Source organism: Trachypithecus francoisi, unplaced genomic scaffold (genome assembly GCF_009764315.1).
Source record: "Trachypithecus francoisi isolate TF-2019V2 unplaced genomic scaffold, Tfra_2.0 Lachesis_group10, whole genome shotgun sequence".
Lineage (NCBI taxonomy): Eukaryota > Metazoa > Chordata > Mammalia > Primates > Cercopithecidae > Trachypithecus > Trachypithecus francoisi.
In genome coordinates, this window is record NW_022681455.1 from 113,652,769 (window position 1) to 113,674,762 (window position 21,994).

Here is a 21,994-nt window from a genome sequence, read left to right on the forward strand (position 1 = left end):
CACGCTATTCTCCTGCCTCAGCCTCCTGAGTAGCTGGGACTACAGGCACCTGCCACCACGCCCAGCTACTTTTTTTGTATTTTTAGTAGAGACAGGGTTTCACTGTGTTAGCCAGGATGGTCTCGATCACCTGACCTGGTGATCTGCTCGCCTCAGCCTCCCAAAGTGCTGGGATTACAGGTGTGAGCCACCACACCTGGCCTAATTTTTGTATTTTTAGTAGAGATGGAGATTCACCATGTTGGCCAAACTGGTCTTGAACTCTTGACCTCAGGTGATCCGCCCACCTTGGCCGCCCAAAGTGTTGGAATTACAGGCATGAACCACCATGCCAGGCCCAAAACCTTTTTAATCTTCAGTTTTCTTGCCTGGACAGTGGAGACCATCACAGCACCTCTCTCAAAGGATTAAGAAAGCTACTCCAGGTCAACTGTTGAGCCCAGTACTAATACCACCCTTAATAAGACTTCCATGAACTTGTAAGTTATGTTATAATCTCAGAGATACAGAAACAAACATGAAACAAAGAAGTGACTCAGGTTGGTGAAGAGACAGGCAATGAATGGTGAGTGAAAGCCATAGAGTCTTGAGGGTCCTATGCCCCACGTAGGTGGGTCCCATTACCCTCCTCCACCCATGTGAGAATAGGCCCTCCCTTTGTCAAGCAGAGCTGCTAGCTGCAGAGAGAAGCTGACCACGAGACAGGACTGGGTAAGCTTCCACAGCAGAACCTTTCCATTTTATTGTCTGTAAACTCTTCTTTGGTAAACAAGAAACCCAAAGAGAAAAGGAGGATGCCAAGTAAAGAAGGCAAGGAAAGGGCGGGCGCCCTCCACACACAGGCGTTCTGAGAGGACAGCTACACCATTAGCAAAGTGGCAGATGGAACCTGGAAGTTTGGGGTGGGTGGTGGCATGGGGGACTGGCAGAGGGGAGCGAGAGGGAAGAGTCCACTCTGTTGGACATAGAAGCCTAAATCATACAGCAAGGGAGCTCATGCATCACAGCGAAGAGAATTAGGGACCCTCCACCCATGCCCCCATCACCTTCTGTGTGTGTGATCCACTGAGGCAGAGTAGTCTGCCTGGGCAGGGGTGGGTGCAGGGGGCTCAGGACCGCCCCCCAGCGGCCCATCCTCCATCTCTCGTTTCCTGCTCTGCAGGCAGGTGTGTGCAGGCTGCAGGGGTGGGGGCGGGGCGCTCACGGTCTCTGGGTCTGGGTAGAGGCATCAGGGCAGCAGGAGCAGGATTTGGGGGAGGTGGAGAAGCAGCCCCCATCCCCACTTTACATGGGGGGCTCGCTGCAGAGCACAATCTCCAGGTCCTTGCGGTAGAGCTTCCCCGCCTCCGCCAAGGACATGACGCTCTTTCTGTAGTTGGTGAGCTGTTGAATATTCATTTCCTAGGAGATACAGGGAGAGGGTAAGAGCAGGTTCAGGGTATGGCCCCGACCAAGGAGCCCACGTCCACATTCACAAACACCCGCAACTTTCCCTCATCTCATCCCAGGATAAGTGGCTTAGATGAATGCAAAGCACAGATTTTGGAGTCAGACAGACGGAGTTTAGTTAAAGCCTCTCGTTCACTTACTGGCTGCACTGCTTTGGGGAAGGTAGTCAACTTTCCTGAGACTCAGCTGCCTCACCTGTAAAATGGGTACACTAAAAGTTCATGCCTCCTTGAGGTGTTGCGATGATTATATGAGGGAATGAATATAAGCCACATCAGCAAGCACTTGAAAAATAAAAGGTAGCGATTGTGACAGTCATGATTGACGTATAACTTGTATATATTCCTCAACCTCATTGGGCCTCTGTTAACTCAAGGCCAATCTGGCTCCCTGCTGGTGATGAAGAGAATGCCAGGAAAGCTCCCTGGTCTTGCCTTCCAGCCTCCTGGAGCACTCTTTCGTAAGTCTCATCTATTTAAGCAAGGAATTCTTTTTTTTTTGGAGACAGAGTCTTCCTCTGTGGCCCAGACTGGAGCAAAGTGACGCGATCTCGGCTCACTGCAACCTCTGCCTTCCAGGTTCAAGAGATTCTCCTGCCTCAGCCTCCCAAGTAGCTGGGATTACAGGCACCTGCCACCATGCCCAACTAATGTTCGCATTTTCTTTTCTTTTCTTTTTTTAGTAGAGATGAGGTTTCGCCATGTCGGCCAGGCTAGTTTCGAACTCCTGACCTCGGGTGATCCTCCCGCCTCCACCTCCCAAAGTGCTGTGATTACAGGTGTGAACCGCTGCACCCAGCCATTATTTAAGCAACAAATTCTAAATCCCAGCTTCTCCAACAATAAAGCTTGCTAGCCTCCTTCTTGTTCACTGGCTTCTTGTGGTGTTTAGGGGCCAATGAGACAGGTGAGCCATGAACATATGCCCATTGTCTCATATAAATGGAGACCCATATTAAATACCGACACCTGATATACCTGATGTTAAATCCATGCTTTACAATCATTGCTTCGGATAGAAATAACCAATGGGTCTGAAGTATAGCAAGGTCATCATCAACACTGGAAAATCACATCAACAACCTTTTCTTTCTTTCCTTCTTTCCTTCTTCTCCTCCCTCCCTCCATCCCTTTTTATTTACTTTTTTTTTTTTAATTTTTTTTTAGACAAGGTCTTCCTCTTGTCACCCAGGCTGGAATGCAATGGTGTGATCACAGCTCACCGCATCCTTGACCTCCTGGGCTCAAGCGATCCTTTTGCCTCAGCCTCCCAAGTAGCTAGGACTATAGGTGGGTGCCACTACACCCAGTTCTTCTTACTTTTATTCTTTTGTACTGAAAATGTTGGCAGATACTTAAATTTTTTTTCCCTTCTAGGCTGATGGGTCATTATCTCCATCCTGCTAATAAGAAAAGTGAGGTACAGTCATGCTCGTGAATATCTATAATCTAATCATGCATATCTGTAATCTAATCATGAGCCCTGAAGTCTAATGATTCACTATACACTATTCTGTCACCTCTTTTTCAGGGCTTGAAGGCCAGTCTTTTTTTCCCATTGTGCCAGGACTTCTCTTTTTATGTCATTAATTTCTGGTTTGGTGCCATGAAAACCCAAGGGCACTTTGCAAGCATGTCTAGCTTTGAGAGGCATTTTCCCTAAGTTGTGATGTTCTTGGAAATGTCACATAACACTGGTGTGCACCTGAGATATCTGCCACTTAATCAGGAGCCAAGGAAGGGTTGGGCCTCACCTATCAACCCCAAGCTTGGGACAACTTCCACAGTGAACTGTGGTAGCGAGAGACTTAGCAGCATGGGGGGAGGGGCTGCTTCCTTCCTATAAGTTTCACTTTAAGCTGGGGAAGGCTCTAGCAAGTTGCCATGGCCTCAGGAGTGCTAAGAAATACTGAAGTTCAATCCCATCAGCTTGTCCCCTCCAGGTGCCTCAAACATTAATCTGCTCAGAAACCCTTATCACACTCCATGCAGGCACCATCCAAATGGAATGCAAGCATCTATGTGGGTTTACAAAAAATGGCCCTTCCCTTCCAGCACAGGTGCTGTGATTTAGAGTCATGCAGCTCTCTCTTTCTACTCATTCACTGTCTCAATCCTCAGGCGCCAAATCTGAAACTTGGTACAGGTGGAAGGCTCTCAGGTAAATAGCTTTGTTAATATTCTTGCTCTCTGACCCTCAGAGTGGCTTCTGAATCCCAATAGCAGCATCTTTTGTTTCCATACCTGGAGTCAAGATGTGCAGCACCACAAGCTGTCCTTTGTGTGAACCAAGGAAGAGCTTAGTGAGTTGATGACCAGGAAATTCAGGTCACTCTGAGATTTAATGCATGTCTTCAGGGTTTATCCACCTCCCGTATAAGGCAGAGTCTCATGAAGACAAACTATGCCTCATTCATACAATTACATGTAAAGATATTTTCCACTATGGTGCCCAACATTCCTTGGATGCATCAGGGCACACACATAATTTTCTCCTAGAATTTAGTGCCAAGAAAAAGTTTGCCGAGTTCAAACACCTGGTGAGTACTTCCTTCTTCCCAGGAAGTATTTGCTTCCTTATCATTTATTTTCTGCCTCTTTCAAGAGTTATTGTAGGTAACATTTAAATAAAAAAGATGAAACAAATGAAAGTTGATATTTAAGACAAAGAGATCAGAAAGCACTTGGAAAGAGAAATAAACAGACTCAGAGGCTGCAGATAATTTTTTCCTGAAATTGAGCATTAAATTTAGCTCTTGCTTGTCAGCCAAGGTGGTGAGACAACTCAAGGAATTGTGGAGCTTTCATTATCTAATTAAAGAAAGCAGCAAAACCATTTGCTCAGAGAAAGACTTTTTCCAGGTGGTGAAGGAAGACAGGTGCAAAGTTTTGGCTCCTGGCTGCCGTTCCACCTGACTCCTCCACCCAGGGACCAAACTGAGCCCATGGGAGGGTCTCCCGGGGTATTCCCAAGAGTCAACATCAGGCAAAATAATGGAGTTCACTTCTTTACCTTTTCTTTGAGAGGAACAAACTCTTCAGTGGCTCCTTTTAACCCCTCCCCCAGCTCCTGATTCTGCAGTTCATCAATCCAGACTAGCCCTTCCCCTCTCACTGGCCCCTGTCCTCCAAAATCTCTCTTTGGGTGGAAAGTGTTTTTTTTGGTTGGCAATCTGGTTAACACTTTCACACATCAACACTGTCATGGCCTCACCACAGCATCCCCCACAACAGTCAGCAGTTGGGTGCGACCTAAGCGTCCACAGAGGAGAATGGGTAAACAAAATGTGGTATATTTATACGATGCAGCATTATTCCGCTTTAAAAAGGAAGGGAATTCTGACACATGCCACAACATGGATAAGCCTGCAAGGACATTATGCAAAGTGAAATAGGCACAGAAAGATTATACGATTTTCTTTACATGAGGTACCTAGAGCAGTCAAATTTACAGAGGCAGAAAGTAGAGTGGTTGGCAGGAGATGGGGGACAGGGGAATGGAGAGTTATTTTTTTAATGGGTACAGGTTTTGGCGTTGCAGGATGAGAAGGTGGCCATGCATGTGCAATATTATGAATGTGTTCAATGCCACTGGACTGTACACTAAAAATGTGAAGATGGTAAGCTTTCTGTCCTGTGTTTTTTGCCAGAATTAAATTTTAAAGAGAAACATCAATTAATCAACCAACCAGAAATTTAAAAACCTAAAGCAAACCCACAAAATGGCTATTGCCTTGCTGTGGCAGATCAGAGGGGAGCAGAGAGCAGAACCAGGCTCCTCTCCCCTCTTCTCCCGCAGAAGCCTCTCCCGTGCCCTGGGGATGGTGGCCAGGCCTCAGGCCCAGCTGCTCACCTTTTTGTTTTTCTCATACAGATCCTTCAAAAGGGCATCCAGCTCATGCTCATCAATGTAGCCGCTTCCGTCCTGGGGATGGGAGCAGAGTCAACCCAGAGCTCTCAAGCCTGGGCCCCTACTGTCCCGACCCATTGCAGGGATGTCTAAGAGTCTAGCCTCTCCATTACTCTGTGCAAAAGGGGGTGTTCAGATCATGTAATGACAAAATAATGCATCCCTTCTGCCTTGACCAGTCATGGCAGGCAGGTGGCAGTGGGCGCAAGCTTTGGGTAGCCTTTCATTGTGGTGCTTTTCATCTGCATTGAAAATACAAGTGAGGTTCAAGAAGCATGTGGTTAACTCCCTGAGTCCGGGGGCTATTTAAAGTTTACCTCCAATACTTTGGTTATGAAGAAGACCACTGGAGTCATGTGGGCAGGGGACAGCCAAGGAAGGGGTGGGTATAGAGGTCATCCAACTTCCAACTTCCCAGAGAAAGACCTGGCCCTGGGCAGGATTGTGATCTGGCACCAGGGCAGTTTTGAGTGTCTCTTCCCTTTGGCTCCTGACAGCGTGGTAACACCCTAGTTCTAAGCACAGTCCTCTTCTCCCAACGGTTCTTGGCTGCATTCTGCAGAAACCAACCCCTTGGGCTCCATAGGCCACCGGTGGAGAATGACATTTGCCTTCTAATACAGCAGAAGATGCGGCAGGAAGAAACCACATGGCCCAGGCCGCCCCTGGAAAGCTGTCTCTTCCCGTGGATGCAGCTGAGCCCTTCTGGCCTGGCTGATGGGCTTATGAATTTCCCTCCCATGCCGACTCCCCTTCTTACCTTGTCGTAAAACGTGAAGATCGCATTAAACTCCTCTGAGGTCAGCTTCATGCCCTGCAAGAACCAGGGTATTAAAGACAGAAGCAGAAGCGCAGTGGTGTGTGTGTGTGGGTGTGTGTTTATATGTGTGTGTTTATGTGTGTGGTGTGTGTGTCGTGTGTGTGGTATGGTGTGTGTGTGGTGTTTGTGGTGTGTGTGTGGTTTGTGTATATGTGTGATGTGTGGTGTGTGATGTGTGGTGTGTGTGGTGTCTGATTGTGTGGTGTGTGTCTGCGGTGTGTGATGTGTGTGTGGGGTGCGTGGTGTGTAGTGTGTGTATGGTGTATGGTGTGTGTGGTGTGTATGGTATGTGTGGTGTGTGGTATGCGTGTGGTGTTTGTGTTGTGTGTGTGTGGTGTGTATGGTGTGGTGTGTGGGGTTATATGTGTTGTGTATATGTGCGGTGTGTGTGGTGTGTGTGTCGTGTGTGTGGTATGTGGTATGTGTGATGTGTCGTGTGTGGTGTGTGGTGTGTGTGGTGTGTGTGTGGTGTGTATGGTATGTGTGGTGTGTGGTGTGTGTGTGGTTTGTGTATATGTGTGATGTGTGGTGTGTGATGTGTGGTGTGTGGTGTGGTCTGTGTGTGATATTTGTGTGGTGTGTGCACATGTGTGCTATTTGTGGTATGTGTGTTGTGTGTCGTGGGTTGTGTGTGTCATATGTGTGTGGTATGTGGTATGTGTGATGTGTCGTGTGTGGTGTGTGGTGTGCATATGTGCGATGTGTTGTGTGGTGTGTTGTGTGTGTTGTGTGGTGTGTGTGTGGTTTGTGTATATGTGTGATGTGTGGTGTGTGATGTGTGGTGTGTGATGTGTGGTGTGTGATGTGTGGTGTGTGATGTGTGGTGTGTGATGTGTGGTGTGTGTGGTGTGTGGTGTGGTCTGTGTGTGATATTTGTGTGGTGTGTGCACATGTGTGCTATTTGTGGTATGTGTGTTGTGTGTCGTGGGTTGTGTGTGTCATATGTGTGTGGTATGTGGTATGTGTGATGTGTCGTGTGTGGTGTGTGGTGTGCATATGTGCGATGTGTTTGTGTGGTGTGTTGTGTGTGTTGTGTGGTGTGTGTGGTGTGTGGTGTGTGTGCATGTGGTGTGGTGTGTTTGTGTGTGTGTGTGTTGTGTGGTATGTGTGATGTGTGGTGTGTGTGTGGTGTGTGTGATGTGTGTGTGTGTGGTCTGTGTGTGGTATTTGGTTGTTGTGTGTGTGGTGTGTGGTATGTGTGTGTTGTGTGTGTTGTGTGGTGTGTGTGTGGTGTGTGGCCTGTGTGTATGTGTGGTGTGTGGGGTGTGTGGTGTGGTGTGTGTTGTATGTATGTGATGTGTGTATGCGGTGTGCATTGTGTGTGTTGTGTGTAGGGTGTTTGTGTGTGTGTGTGTTTGTGTGTGTGTGTGTGTTTGTAATGTGTGTGGTGTGTATGTGGTGTGTGGTCTCTGGTGTGCGCATGAGGTGTTTGTGTATATGTGTGGTGTGTGGTCTGTGTGTGTTGTGTGTGTGGTACATGGTCTGTGTGTGTGTGTGTGTGGTCTGTGTGTGTTGTGTGTGTGTGTGTATGTGGTATGTGTGATGTGTCGTGTGTGGTGTGTGGTGTGCATATGTGCGATGTGTTTGTGTGGTGTGTTGTGTGTGTTGTGTGGTGTGTGTGGTGTGTGGTGTGTGTGCATGTGGTGTGGTGTGTTTGTGGTGTGTGGTGTGTGGTATGTGTGATGTGTGGTGTGTGTGGGGTGTGTATGATGTGTGTGTGGTGTGGTCTGTGTGTGGTATTTGGTTGTTGTGTGTGTGGTGTGTGATGTTTGTGTGGTGTGTGTGTTGTGTGGTGTGTGTGTGGTGTGTGGCCTGTGTGTATGTGTGGTGTGTGGGGTGTGTGGTGTGGTGTGTGTTGTATGTATGTGATGTGTGTATGCGGTGTGCATTGTGTGTGTGTTGTGTGTAGGGTGTTTGTGGTGTGTGTGTTGTGTGTTGTGTGTGTTTGTAATGTGTGTGGTGTGTATGTGGTGTGTGGTCTCTGGTGTGCGCATGAGGTGTTTGTGTATATGTGTGGTGTGTGGTCTGTGTGTTGTGTGTGTGGTACATGGTCTGTGTGTGTGGTGTGTGGTCTGTGTGTGTTGTGTGTGTGGTGTGTATGTGGTATGTGTGGTAAGTGGTCTGTGTGTGTTGTGTGTGTAGTATGTGGTGTGTGTGGTCTCTGTGATGTGTGCGTGAGGTGTCTGTATATGTGTGTGGTGTGTGGTCTGTGTGTGTTGTGTATGTGTTGTGTGGTCTGGGTGTTGTGTGTGTGTCGTATATGGTCTGTGGTGTGTGTGTGATGTGTGTGTGTTTGTGGTGTGTGGCCTCCGTGTGCTGTGTGATGTGTCTGTGTATGTGTGTGGTGTGTGCTGTGATGTGTGGTGTGTGGTGTGTGGTCTCTGTGTGATGTGTGTGTGTTGTCTCTGTGTATGTGTGTGGTGTGTGTGTGATGTATGTGTATGTTGTGTGTGTGGTCTGCGTGTGTGTGGTCTGTTGTGTGTTGTGTGTAGTGTTTTGTGTGTGTGTGGTGTGTAGTCTGTATGTGTGATCTGTGTGTTGTATGTGTGGTGTGTTTTGTGTGTGTGTGGTGTGTGTGTAGTGTGTAGTGTGTGGTGCACTGGGGAAAGGAAGGTGCAGGGCCAGGCTCAGAGTGATGAGGGAAGGGGGAAGAAAGGAAAGCAAAGTTTTACCTGAAATTTAAGCAGGAAGTTTTCCTGGACAGGCAAGAGTCTGGGGAGAAAATGTTAGAGCAGAGGTGAGGAGACTGCACAGGCAAGGGCAAGCGGGAGAGGGGAAGGCAGAGGCCACGCCTGCAGTTACAGAAACGATTTCTGAGCACTTCATACATCATAAGGAATCAGGGGGAAGTTCAAAAATGAGGGAGACAGACAAGGTGAGGTGTCAACGGTCACAATTCTGTCTCGCTTTGTCTTGAGCTTCTTGACACCCACACCTGTCACTTTCCCACCAATGGATCTCAGTGATGGATGGTAGCACAGGAATGACCTGCGGGAGTCAGTATCACCCCGGGGGTGAGGTGCTTACCGGGACATCTCTGAGAGGCCCAATTTGCCATCCCCGTTCAAGTCAAACATCCGTAGCTGTTGGGGACAGAAAGAGGTGCCGGGGTTATTTGCTGTGAATTTCTCTGACCTGACATCCCCTTCTACTGGAGAGGACAGGAAGGAGGACAGGTAGCACCTGCTCATGGTTCCTCTGAGGTCCCTGAGGGCCAAGGACCAACATGGCCTAAATCAGTGACGGGGGTCCCGTGGGGGGACCACAGGGACTCTTTCACTGCTCATCTTTCCCCTCCTCAGGGACAGGGGCCTCTGGGGTACAGCAGGCCAGCACTAAAGGCCCACTCTCTCCAAGATCATCCTCTCCTGGAGCTGCAGAGGTTGCCATGGAGACAGACGCTCACATTGGCCCACGAGTCAGCTCACACCCAGGACCTCAAAGGGTGTGTGAAGCCACGAACTAGCATCCCTTTTTGCCAGCTGCCACTGTGAATCACTTCCCCTGGGCCTGAAGAATCATCAAACAGAGACCCTGCACACCAGAGCCACAGTGGCTTGGGGCCCAAGTCCTGCACCCTGAGGGAGAGGGACACTTCTGTCCACTCACTATGGTTTGGGTGTATTCCTGGAGCTTGGGCTCGTCATACGGCCGGTTTGCCTTCTTCAGCAGGTCTGACAGGAATCCCTGCAACACAAAAGGTCTCTTTAGTACTCCTGACTCAAGCATTCAGTCCCTCATTCATTTCCTTACTTGCTCATTCAGACAGTCTCTCAATGTCTGTGTGTGTGTGTGTGTGTGTGTGTGTGTTTTCAGGTCTACCAGTTCTATGACTCAGGACCCTCATAATTCTTAACTCTTGGGGAGTGACTTCAAAGGCTTTAATAGCTGGTGGTGCAATCCTGCTCCACAGAATAGGCGCTAGAGATTAGCTCTGCCTCCTTGGAGCCCAGTATATGGAGCTAAGCAGTGCCTGGGGAATCACTGGGTGATAGTCAGAGGAATTTGGAGGTGGACCTAGGAGCCAGAGGCCAATCTTCTGGAATTGCCTGGAGGACACCTGTCCCGAGCACGGAGGTGCAGAAGAGCTGGGTTTGGTTGAACTCTACAGCCTGGCGGCTCTATGTTACCGATTTCCCGACCTCTCTAAACAAGTTCAACAATTCAGTGCCAGGTCTGAGTATTCCTCAGCAGCCCGCAAACCCATGCCCCTCATCCAGCATCTCCTCCCTCCCCAGGTACCTTAAGCCCACGGCCACTCTGGCCTCACACCCTCCCCAAGGCCCATCCTACCTTGAGCTCATTGGCTTCGATGTAGCCACTCCTGTCTGTGTCGTACTTCCGCCAAGCCTGCAACAATGGGAATGTCAAACTCCTTGCAAAGACGTATCAAAATCTACCTGCCTGCCTTCCATTCCCCTTTAATGGGCCAGCCAGGGTCTTGATCTTCAAGAATGTCGGAAGGGGACGGAGACATGGAGATGATGTAGCCCAGACCCTTCAAGGTCACAGAGAAGGACATGAGGGGAAGTATCCCGACGGTGATCTCATGAGCGCCTGAGCCAGAAACATGCGGCTAAGCTGTTTCCAAATTCCTGACCATAGAAAGTGGGATGTAATCAATGCTTGTTGCTTCAGGCTGCTAAGTTTTAGGGGTAGTTTATTACACAGCAATAAGTAACTCATTCAGTGGTCCTGTATACAACTGCTGTGACATCCCTGCCTTTTACCAAGTCATCTGGTGGAGAGCCACAGGAGGGGCAGTGGTGCAGGGGAGGGGACTGCCCACATCTGTGACAAAGATGCCTGGAGAACCATGTTCCCCTAAATCTTTGGTCTGTTTGGCGCCACATATTCCTAAGATATTTTTTCTCCCCCCTCCCTCCCTCCCTCCCTCCCTTCCTCCCTTCCTTCCTTCTTTCCTTCCTTCCTTCCCTTCCTTCCTTTTTCTTTCTTTCTTCCTTCCCTCTTTCCCACCTTCCCTTCTTTCTTCTTTTCTTTCTTTCTTTTCTTTCTTTTTCTTTCCTTTCTTCCTTCCTTTCTTTCTCTTTCTTTCTCTCTCTCTCTCTTTCTTTCTTTCTTCTTTCTTTTTCTTTATTTCTCCCGCTCTCCTCCTCCCCCTCTCCTCCTCCCCCTATCCTCCTCCTCCTCCTCCTTCTTCTTCTTGTTCTTCCTCTTCTTCTTTTTTGAGACAGGGTCTCACTCTGTCACCCAGGCTATGGTGCAGTGGCATCCAGAGCTTACTGTAGCCTCTACCTCCCAAGCTCAAGTGATCCTCCCAGCTTAACCTCCCAAGTGCCTGGGACTACAGGCGTACACCACCACACCCAGCTAATTTTTTATGTTTTTGTAGAGATGAGGTCTCACTATATTGCCCAGACTGATCTCCAAACTCCTGAGTTCAAGTGATCCTCCTACCTCAGCTTCCCATAGTGTTGAGATTACAGGCATGAGCCACCATGCCTGGCTCCTAGGTTCTCTTTCAAGTTTTGTTCCCCTGACTTTTCTTCCCGTCTACCCCAGCTCCAAACTGCACACCTGAAGACCAGCAACAACTGATTTTCTGAGAGTCAGTAACCACTAATCCTTCTCCTACAGCTTATCCCCCACCTCCCCCACTTCTCCACCGCATGTGCCCCTTTTATTGTCAGGAGTGTTAGAGTTTATGGACATTTAGAGTTTAGTTATATTTTATGGAAAAGGTATCTTTTTAAACATCAGCAAACAAGGTTATGTAATTTTTATGGTGACAGGGCTCAGAAATTTTGGTCCTGATTTTTTTTTTTTTTTGTTACAAGACAGGAGCAAATCCCAAGGAAAGGGTAGATTTGTACTACATGCAACTCAGGTCGATGGTATTTGATTACAAGAGTGTCTTTTCCCTGCAGAAAAATGCCTTAGACTCTTTGAAATACTCCTTCCCATGGCCCGAAAGTCTGCCCTTGAAAAGGTACTAAAAGATATGTGAGGATTTCCAAATATGACTTCACCAACAACCCTCAGGCACTTAGTGCATTAGAGTTTAGTTCGTCTAAGCTGAGTATTTACTGAGAAGAGGAAGACACGCCCTCCAAGTTGCCTGAAAGGGCAATAACCTGAAGGAACCCCAGTCCCTGCACAGAGCAAAGCACCAGTGGCTGCTTTTCCAAGCCGTCTTGCCAGCGGGTCCACTCCCGACCATGCACCCCCACAGGATGCCAGCTCTGGGCTCCCCCGCCTGCCTTCTTTCCCCATCCAGCACTTTGCTCATCATCATGTGTGTCCTTTCTCTTCTCATTCAATGAAAAGAGTTCAAGAGACCTGGGCTTTGTGAAATCTCAAAGAAATCCCGAGGCATCCCTAAAATTAGAAGTTGTGCTGAGTGCTGGGATGGGAGCTACCTGAGAGCACAAGCCTTTCAGGGCTACCGAGGGACCATTTCAGGCTTCCGGCTGGTAAAAATGGAACAAATGGAACAGACCTCAGGAGGGGACAGTGGGACAGTACTGTGGGAGGGTGGGGTCCCAGAAACCTTGGCAGGCATGTCTCCTCTGCAGTTATGCTGGGGCTTAGAAGGACAAATGCATGTAAGAATATGAAATCCTGAGGCTGGGCATGGTGGCTCACGCCTGTAATCCCAGCACTTTGGGAGACCGAGGTTGGCAGATCACCTGAGGTCGGGAGTTTGAGACCAACCTGACCAGCATGGAGAAACCCCGTCTCTACTAAAAATACAAAATTAGCTGGGTATGGTGGTGCATGCCTGTAATCCCGGCTCTGCCGGAGGCTGAGGCAGGAGAATTGCGGGAACCCGGGAGGTGGAAGTTGCGGTGAGCTGAGATCGTGCCATTGCACTCCAGCCTGTGCAATAAGAGCGAAACTCCGTCTCAAAAAAAAAAAAAAAAAAGGAAGGAAGGAAGAAGAAAGAAATCCTGTCAGTTACACAGAGAGAAGCCACTAATGGTTTTGAGAAAGAGAAAAGGGTCCGGGGAGATGCTTTTAGCTCCTCTGTGAGCCTCCCTGCCCACCTATAAGCTGCCCCATCCCTGTTTCCAGACCGGAGGTGGAATAGAGGCCAATTTTTGGCTGTCTATCAGGAAAGGAGTGAGGCATGATGCTCCCTTTTCTATAGTCGGAAAACTTGATACAAAAGCAACACCCTGACAAGTTATAAGGATGCACAGAACTTTTTTTCTCCCAGGCAGGCTAGCGAAGGACTAAGAACAGAAGCCAGAATGTCAATTATCAGCTTGTGGAATCTTGCCATCTTGAAAAAACTGGAGAAAAATCTTTTAAAGCACCATAAAATTAAATCCATCTCTGATGCTCAGGCAAGCTGTCACTTAAAAAATGACTCTTCTACCCTGAGAACTGGTTCTTTCTCACTGACTGTCTGCCCAGGAGGGGAGCTTGCTACAAGCAAGTTTCTGGGCCAGCTTTCCAGTTGTTACAGGCAGTGGATCATGGAGAAGGGATTACCGGTGGCTGGAAATGGATTTAACCCTGATGAATGGCAAAGAGAGTCACGTTGAAGGCCAGTCATTATTTATCAGAACAGGCAGTTCGTGAGGTGGGTATGGGTTGAATCTCACTCTGACGGATGCATATACTGAAGGGTTAGAGTGCAGAGTCCCAGAAAGAGAGCAAGAAATAATTGGCAGTTTGCTGGACATCAGGATTAGTAATATATTTGGTTGAACCACATAGAATTTCCACATTTTGTAAGTAAAAAATTGTTAAATATCAGCAATTTCATATGGTTCCATTTATCAGGTGAATATTACTCAAGAGACATGAGTTTGAACATCATATTTTACATGAAGATCTTAAGGAAATTATATTGTTAAGAGGGGAATGCTAATTTTATTTATTTATTTATTTATTTATTTATTTATTTATTTATGAGACAGAGTCTTTGTCACCCAGGCTGGAGTGCAGTGGTGCCATCTCGGCTCACTGCAACCTCTGCCTGCCTAGTTCAAGTGATTCTCCTGTCTCAGCCTCCTGAGTAGCTGGGATTACACCACCATGCGTGCACCACCATGCCCAGCTAATTTTTGTATTTGTAGTAAAGATGGGGTTTTTCCAAGTTGCCCGGGCTGGCCTCAAACTCCTGACCTCAAGTGATTCACCTGCCTTGGCCTCCCGAAATGCTGGGATTACAGGCATGGGGCACAGTGCCCAGCCGGGAATGCTAATTTTAAAAAGAAAAACCGAAACCTTATCATAGTCAAAGATGAAATGTGAAAGATACCAGAAACTGGAATCCTCACTGGACTTTTCTAGCTATAGAATCATACACAAGTCCATCTTTCCCAAGCTTGCTTCTTGGAACTCTGACTTGGAGAGACACATTATTATTGAGTGGCATGAGATCCTGGAGCCAAACTGAGTGGCACAGTTTTCTTTATTGCTTGATTTCTCAGAGCCTGTAATATGCAAATGACCACAACAAATCCCCAAATGAGAGATGCATGTACACAGTATTTCTCAAGCGTACTTGGCCCAAGCTTATTTCTCATCTTATTCCCTACATTTTAATGTGCATACGCATCATCTGGGAATCTTGTTAAAATGGAGCTTCTGATTCACTGGGTCAGGGAATCTGTCTGCCTTTTATTTTTTTGTTTTTTCTTTGAGATAGGGTCTTGTTCTATGGCCCAGCCTGGAGGGCAGTGGTGGGATCTTCAGCCTCGAACTCCTGCTCTTCCTGCCTTAGCCTTCCTGAGAAGCTGGGACTACAGGTGTGCACCACTATATCCCACTAAGTTTTTTATCTTTTTTTTTTTTATCCTGTTCACAATGGTAGCTTTTTATTTTTGTAGAGACAAGGTCTCACTATGTTGCCCAGGCTGGTCTTGAACCCCTGGCCTCAAAAGATCCTCCTGCCTTAGCCTCCTTGAGTAGGGATTACAGGCCTTTCTCCCTTTCTTTCTTTCTTTTTTTGAGATGGAGTCTCTCTCTGTCACCCAGGCTGAGAGTGCAGTTGTGCAATCTCGGCTCACTGCAACCTCTGCCTCCCAAGTTCAAGTGATTCTCCTGCCTCAGCCTCCTAAATAGCTGGGATTACAGGTGCCTGCCACCACGCTAGGCTAACTTTTTTGTATTTTGGTAGAGATGGGGTTTTGCTATGTTGGCCAGGCTGTTCTCAAACTCCTGACCTCAGGTGATCTGCCTGCCTCAGCCTCCCAAAGTGCTGGGATTACAGGTGTGAGCCACCATTCCTGGCCCCTTTCTCCTTTTCTAACAGGCACACAGGTGATACTGATGCTGCTGGTCCACAGACCATATTTTGAGTAGCAGAGTTCTAAGGGGTTTAGCATCTCCCAGGGACCATTACCAGGCAGGAGGGTGGGCCTGGCTCTGAACACAGGAGGAAGGCAGGTCCCAGTGCTTAGAAAGAAGGTGGTGCCTTGACCTCACCTCCATAAACTCGGCGCTGGAGCCCACGTGCTGCCTGAAGCACAGAAGGAAGTTCTCTTCGGTTGGCAGGATCTGCGCCAGCTGTGAAGATACAGAGAGCGACACTAACGTTACGGAGGGACTTGCCAGCGAGCAGAGCAGACTTTCCCCTAAGAAGGATGGAAAGGGCCAGTGGCGAGGCAGTGTGGGAATTGCATTTTGCTTCCTTCTTTGAGAACGAGTGCTGGCAGTCCTTCAAAGGGAAAGAAGGATGTTCAGAGAGGTGCTTTTGACTCACCCCAACCTTAGGGGATGAAAGTGGTGCTACTTTAAAATGCAAGCACCCAGACTCAAACGAATACTTAATAGATGATTCCATGTATGTACAATTCTGAAAAATGAGAACTAATGTAAGTAGATGGGTGATTGCCTGGGGTAAGAGGGCCTGCACCAGGCTAGAGGAACATTTTGTGGGGGAGTAATAGAAAGCCTATATCTTCATTGGGGTGGCGATTTCATGGCCTAAAATCTAAACTCAAGGAATTTTACACTTCAAATTGATGCAGTTATTGTATGTAAATTGATACTGCAACAATTCGATTTTTGAAAAATGCAGGTACCCTCTTGCAGTAAGCATTGCTGGCTGCCCACCCAACCAGCCTTGTCTGCTTCTTTGCTCCTGGAATGCTTGTATCACAGGCCAATCCTGAGGAGTCTACGTTGGTGAAGTGTGAGCCTCCCATTCTTGCCAGTGATTGGCTTACAAGTAGGCACGTAACCCAGTTTTGACCAATGAAATGTCGGGGAAGGGCTGCCGTGGGTACTTCTGGGAACATTTCCTTGCACTTAAGAAGGGCCCTTTCTGCAGCTGGACAGTGGTTGTATATGGATGTATGTGGGTGTAAGTAGTTGGATGTGGTTGTACGTGGGTGCATGTGGTTGTATATGGTTGTATGTGGGTACATGTGGGTGCATGTGGATGTATGTGGGTATATGTGATTGTATGTGGATGCATGTGGTTGAATGTGGATGTATGTGGTTGTATGTGGATGCATATGGTTGAATGTGGATGTATGTGGGTGTATGTGGATGCATATGGTTGAATGTGGATGTATGTGGGTGTATGTGGATGTATGCAGGTGTATATGATTGTATGTGGATGTATGTGGGTGCATGTGGATGTATGTGGGTACATGTGGATGTATGTGGGTGTATATGGATGTGATTGTATGTGGATGCATGTGCTTGAATGTGGATGTATGTGGGTGTATGTGGGTGTATGTGGATGTATGTGGATGTGATGCCTACGGCCGTGCTACGGTGGCCATCTTGCTAACAACCTGAGGATGAAGGTATTTTGAGGGCAGAGAACAGAACCAAGAGACCTGCAGGGAGCAGAGCAGGAGCCCTGACTTCCACGTGGAACCAACCCCACCCCTGGCCTTTCTTTTAGAAGCCTCTCATGGTAAGCTATGGCCCTCAGGCCAAGTATGGCCCAGAAGTTGTTTGTAAAGTTTTATAAGACGTGACCACACCCACTCATTGACATAACACCCATGGCTGCTTTTGTGCTACAGTGGCAGAGCTGAAGAGCTGTGGCAGAGACTGGATGGCCCACAAACCCTAACACACTTATCTTTATCTGTAGTTTTAGAGAAAAAGTCTGCCAACCCTTGGTTTAAGCCCTCTTATATCAGCATGGGCATCTACAGTGGCCACTCTTGGTGCCTCTCCCTGCTCCTCTGTCACTAGGCTGGTGGCCATCCCTCAGCTGCTATGAAGTCAGACTTCTAATACCTCACCCCTGCCCCTGCACGAGAACTGCCCTCAGTCAGACCAGAGCTGCCCTGCTCGGGAAGTTCCACAGGTCTCCTCCTTGCCCAAAGAGGGGCAGCCTGCATCCAAATGACTGATGCACAGGGGCACAACAGATCAGCCCCCTTGCCTCAAGGTGGGACCCACTCTGTGGCACAGTCCACACTCCGGAGTCCCTGTAAGCCTAGCCAAGGCAAGGCTCCAGTTGAGATCACATCCTTGTACAGCACCATCCCCTGCCCTTTCCTGCTGCCCTTTTCTAGAGAGTTCTGCCTCAGTAAGCCACTTCCACTCAAATCTCTGTCTCAAGCACCCAACCTAAGGTAGCATCCCAACAATATACCCTGGGTGGAGCTCTGCCCTAATGCCTGTACCACCATCATCATTCTTATTTATTTATTTATTCATTCATTCATTCATTCATTCATTCATATGGTTTGTCAAGACAGGGTCTTCTTATACTGCCCAGGCTGGTCTCAAACTCCTGGCCTCAAGGGTCCTCCGCCTCGGTCTCCCAAAGTGCTGGGATTATAAACATGGGCCATGGAGTCCAGCCAGCACTCTTGAGCCCTTGACCATGGTCACTGATTACCAAAGGTGTTTAACATGCACCTGTATATGAGTATGTGTGAATGTATGTGTGTATGTGTACATATGTGTGCATATATGAATGTATATGTGGATATATGGATACGTGTAAATTGTTATATGCAAATCATATGTTTATGTATATTACTGATGTGAATTATAAATGTATAGATTATATGTGTATGAATTATGTATGTAACTTTTAAAAATTATCCTTTGGATGTCTTTAGGTGGGGCATGGAGTCTCTTGTTCACCTGTCTTCAGCCTCCCTAGTGTCTTCAGCTAGGCTTGCCACTTGGTTACAATACCTGTTGGCCCCTGTGGGCATTTAAGGTCTTCACCCCTATCTTTGGTCATTGTTTGTCGCTTCCTCCTTCCTTGGGTGACACATAAGAAAAGCCCCTGCTATTCTCTTTGGTCAGCCCAAGTGCTGGGGGTGCAGGAGCTTTGAGGCCCCCACCTCACTCCAATTCTCAGCAGGATGCTCATGCCTGGGAGAGGCACAGGGACCCAGGGCCCCTCCCACACAGCTCTTAACCATCGAAGCAGGGCTCACCTCTGCCATCTCGATTTTCCCATCCGAGTTTTTATCATACTTCTGCATGAACTCCTTCATCTTTTCTCCAAAGTTGTCACTCTTTGACATCTGTGGAAAGACAAAGGGGGCTGATTTTTGCTGCTGTATCTCATGTGAACCATGATCTCAGAGCAGCAGGCTTGGAAATCATTTCCATCCTGGATAAGTGGGTGCAGCACCAGGTTCTGCTGATGCTCTGATTGATCCCAGCTGTGTTGTTTTCCTTTCCAGGTCCCCTCCAAATCAAGTCATCTCTTCCTCAAGGCTCAGTCATACAAATTTCAAAGGACACGTCGCCATGCTCCATACCACATAATCAAACATGCCCTGCTGCCTTTGAGATGAATTAAGCTACAACTGTGTAGGAAGGGTTTGGACTTGTTCCCATCACTCAGATGTGAGAACTAAGGCCTCAACACTGTACTGAGGCAGCTTGTAATCAAACTGAACTTAATCCAGTGCTCCATAATAGGTTAGCACTTCATTATAGCAAGGTGGATTGCTCATTTTCTTCTTTAAAGACTAACTGGCAATTCCACACTATTTTCACTCCAGATTTTCATGTCAGGAGGAACATGAGGAGGAGGTCGTCATGTAGCTGAAGGGTAATTTAAATAGTCCACCCCATTATTCTGACTACTAGAAAGCAAAGAACTTAAAACATTCCTTCAGGCCCACAGCTGCCTATCTTAAATATGGACTTGAAGCTCTCGAACCTTCCCCTGATTTGAGATAGTGCTGATTAATTATTTGCATTAAGGAGCTCTTCCTTCTCCCTAATCAATGATGAACCCACGTGGCATGGCTGATGCTCCTGCGTCACTCAGCTGATGACTTCCACATGAATTGTATGCTCCCCAGGATTGGGCCAAGGGAAATTCTATCACTTACGAGAGTCTCCTGAATCCCTCTGATTGCTTTTTACTTTTGGGATTAGTATCAATTTGTCAATATTTATTTGTTTATCAATATTTATTTATATTTACCAAAGTACATAGTCTGATCCCAGGCACTTGTCACAAATGTGGCCCTCTTTTTTAAGTTTTACAATAGCTCCTGTGAAGTTAGTAGCCCTTCCATTTGACACACTAATGGAGGTCGAGATGACTTCTCTAGAGGGCACCCAGTGAGTATAGTCAGAATTTGAACTCATGGCTTTTGCTTCCAAGGCCCATATTCTTTCTACCATATAACAGCTGCTCTGAGAACCAGTCCTGGATGACATCAGTTGGGATTGTTGACAGGCTTGAAAATTACCCCGATGACATCTGAGGAAGGGAATGACTAAGAGAAGGATTTTAGATGCAAAGCACTTCATAAAAACACATTTCTCCAACTAGCCCATGATCCCAGAGTCAGTTATGAAGCCCAAGCTTTCTGTGATCCAGGCTTCATTATCCTAAGAGTTGATGGGAGAACTGTTGATAAACAAACCCATAAATCGCCTCCAACCCTTTAAGCCCGTCACTTTGACCTCCTTCTCATTGGGGCATTCGGCCGAGCTTTGAACCAGGAGCTCACTGGCGGATTTGTGACTCATCTCCCAAACTGCTCCCTGAAGAGCTGCAAATAAACAGTGGATTGGCCAACAGACACGCAGCAGGGGACAGTAGAGATACCTCCAGAGGACCCGAGGGAGTTGATGGGAGGGTGTGGGGCTGACTCCGTGTACTCCAGAACCAGACACGGGAATCACAGCAGACTAGTTCCAATCACCTGAGCTTTGCAATATTTCACATACCTCCCCCAAAAGCCTTTAGTAAACTCAGTAGTGCCATGTTAGCACCAGGGAAAGCAACATTCCTGTCACTAAGGGGCTGGGATGTGATCTGGAGTCACTTTGGGCGGGCTTAGAAGGTTGTGACACCACCACGAATGAGGCCAGCCAGTGCCATCTGGTTCAGATACTGGCTGAGAGCAATCCTTAATTTTCCTCTAGTTCCTTGCCGGGGATTCTAGCCTGTGTTGCTCTAGAACAGTAGTTCTCTTCTGAGGACGATTCTGCTCCCAATCTCTCACCGAGGGGACATGTGGCAATGTTTGGAGACATTTTTGATTGTCACAGCTTGAAGGAGGATGATAGTGGCATCTCACGGGTAGATCCAGGGATGCTACTAAACTCCTACAATGCACAGGGCAGCTGCCACAACAAATTATTCAGCCTCAAATGCCACAGTGCCAAGGACCTCCTAGGCATCTAATCTGGAATCATGACCCCTAAGCATCTTAGGGCAGCTATGGACTCTGTCCCTAGGGAAAAAAATACTGCATCTATATTAATATCTACATACACAGACATAAAGCTTTGCAGTTTTGCAGGAGGGTTCATCAACCCCTGGTGTCTATTTATGAATAGCCCCCAATTCCAGACACCCAAGGATATTGAGATAGGGTACTCTTAGGTGATAGCCTATTTTTTTTTTTTTTTTTTGAGACGGAGTCTCGCTCTGTCGCCCAGGCTGGAGTGCAGTGGCCGGATCTCAGCTCACTGCAAGCTCCGCCTCCCGGGTTTACGCCATTCTCCTGTCTCAGCCTCCCAAGTAGCTGGGACTACAGGTGCCCGCCATCTCGCCCGGCTAGTTTTTTGTATTTTTTAGTAGAGACGGGGTTTCACTGTGTAGACCAGGATGGTCTCGATCTCCTGACCTCGTGATCCGCCCGTCTCGGCCTCCCAAAGTGCTGGGATGACAGGCTTGAGCCACCGCGCCCGGCTGATAGCCTATTTTTTTATCCTTACAAATAAAATGCTGTGTCAAGACCAGCGATATGAGGCCTGTTTATGGCATACATAACTGGGACAGAGCACGCTCAAAGGCATAGGTCAGGAAAATCCCAAACAATGGGAGACAGGGCTGGGCTTACCATGCCAGAGCCTTTTCTTGCCTTCTCCAGCTCTTGGAAAAAGTTTTCTAGCTCTTTACCTTCAATATACCCATTTCCTGGAAAGAGAGAGAGAAAAAATCAATCTCAGTGCTAAATAGTAAGGGGAGCATGGGGTGGGCCTGTCAGGGGCTTCGTGGAGAATGTCTTCTCCCAGCTGGCCTACAGGCAGGTGTCTAGGCCAGTGGAGCTAGGGGTGTGAGTCCAGCCCCCAGGGCATTTGCACCTAGAGATCCAAGATGAACAACATACATTCAGCAGCTAGAAAATACTGGGAGGAACTAGCACAGGGTCCGAGAGGACAGAGGAGAGCAGAAGCTGGCAGCTTCTGTATCTGTCCCTAAAGCCTGGGCAAGCACTAGGTGGCGGAGGTGTGACAGGTCGTCAGCAAGTGGTGGGCTCTGGTCAGAGCCAGAACGGGGTCCCTGGGGTTCAGAAGGTGTAGTGGGTTGGAGTGCTCCCCCAGAATGGGACCTTATTTGGAAACAGGGTCATTGCAGATGTCATTAGTTAAGATGAGTCATACTGGATTGGGGTGGGCCCTAAATCCAGTGGTTGGTGTCCTTATAGGAAG

General features: G+C 47.8%; 1 protein-coding gene across 1 annotated transcript in view; it reads right to left on the reverse strand.

Annotated features, from left to right (window-relative positions):
* Window positions 1–708: 708 nt before the first annotated feature.
* The window catches only part of CALB2 (calbindin 2), a 32,924-nt gene continuing 11,638 nt past the window's right edge, over window positions 709–21,994 (reverse strand). Inside the window, exons 2-11 of the mRNA XM_033218939.1 lie at window positions 21,403–21,479; window positions 18,520–18,609; window positions 15,581–15,661; window positions 10,472–10,528; window positions 9,788–9,865; window positions 9,206–9,261; window positions 8,851–8,890; window positions 6,119–6,172; window positions 5,302–5,373; window positions 709–1,401 (exon numbers count right to left, since the gene is read on the reverse strand). Coding sequence (XP_033074830.1) covers window positions 1,285–1,401; window positions 5,302–5,373; window positions 6,119–6,172; window positions 8,851–8,890; window positions 9,206–9,261; window positions 9,788–9,865; window positions 10,472–10,528; window positions 15,581–15,661; window positions 18,520–18,609; window positions 21,403–21,479 — 722 coding nt within the window. The 3' untranslated portion in view covers window positions 709–1,284. The remainder of the gene's footprint in view (window positions 1,402–5,301; window positions 5,374–6,118; window positions 6,173–8,850; window positions 8,891–9,205; window positions 9,262–9,787; window positions 9,866–10,471; window positions 10,529–15,580; window positions 15,662–18,519; window positions 18,610–21,402; window positions 21,480–21,994) is intronic.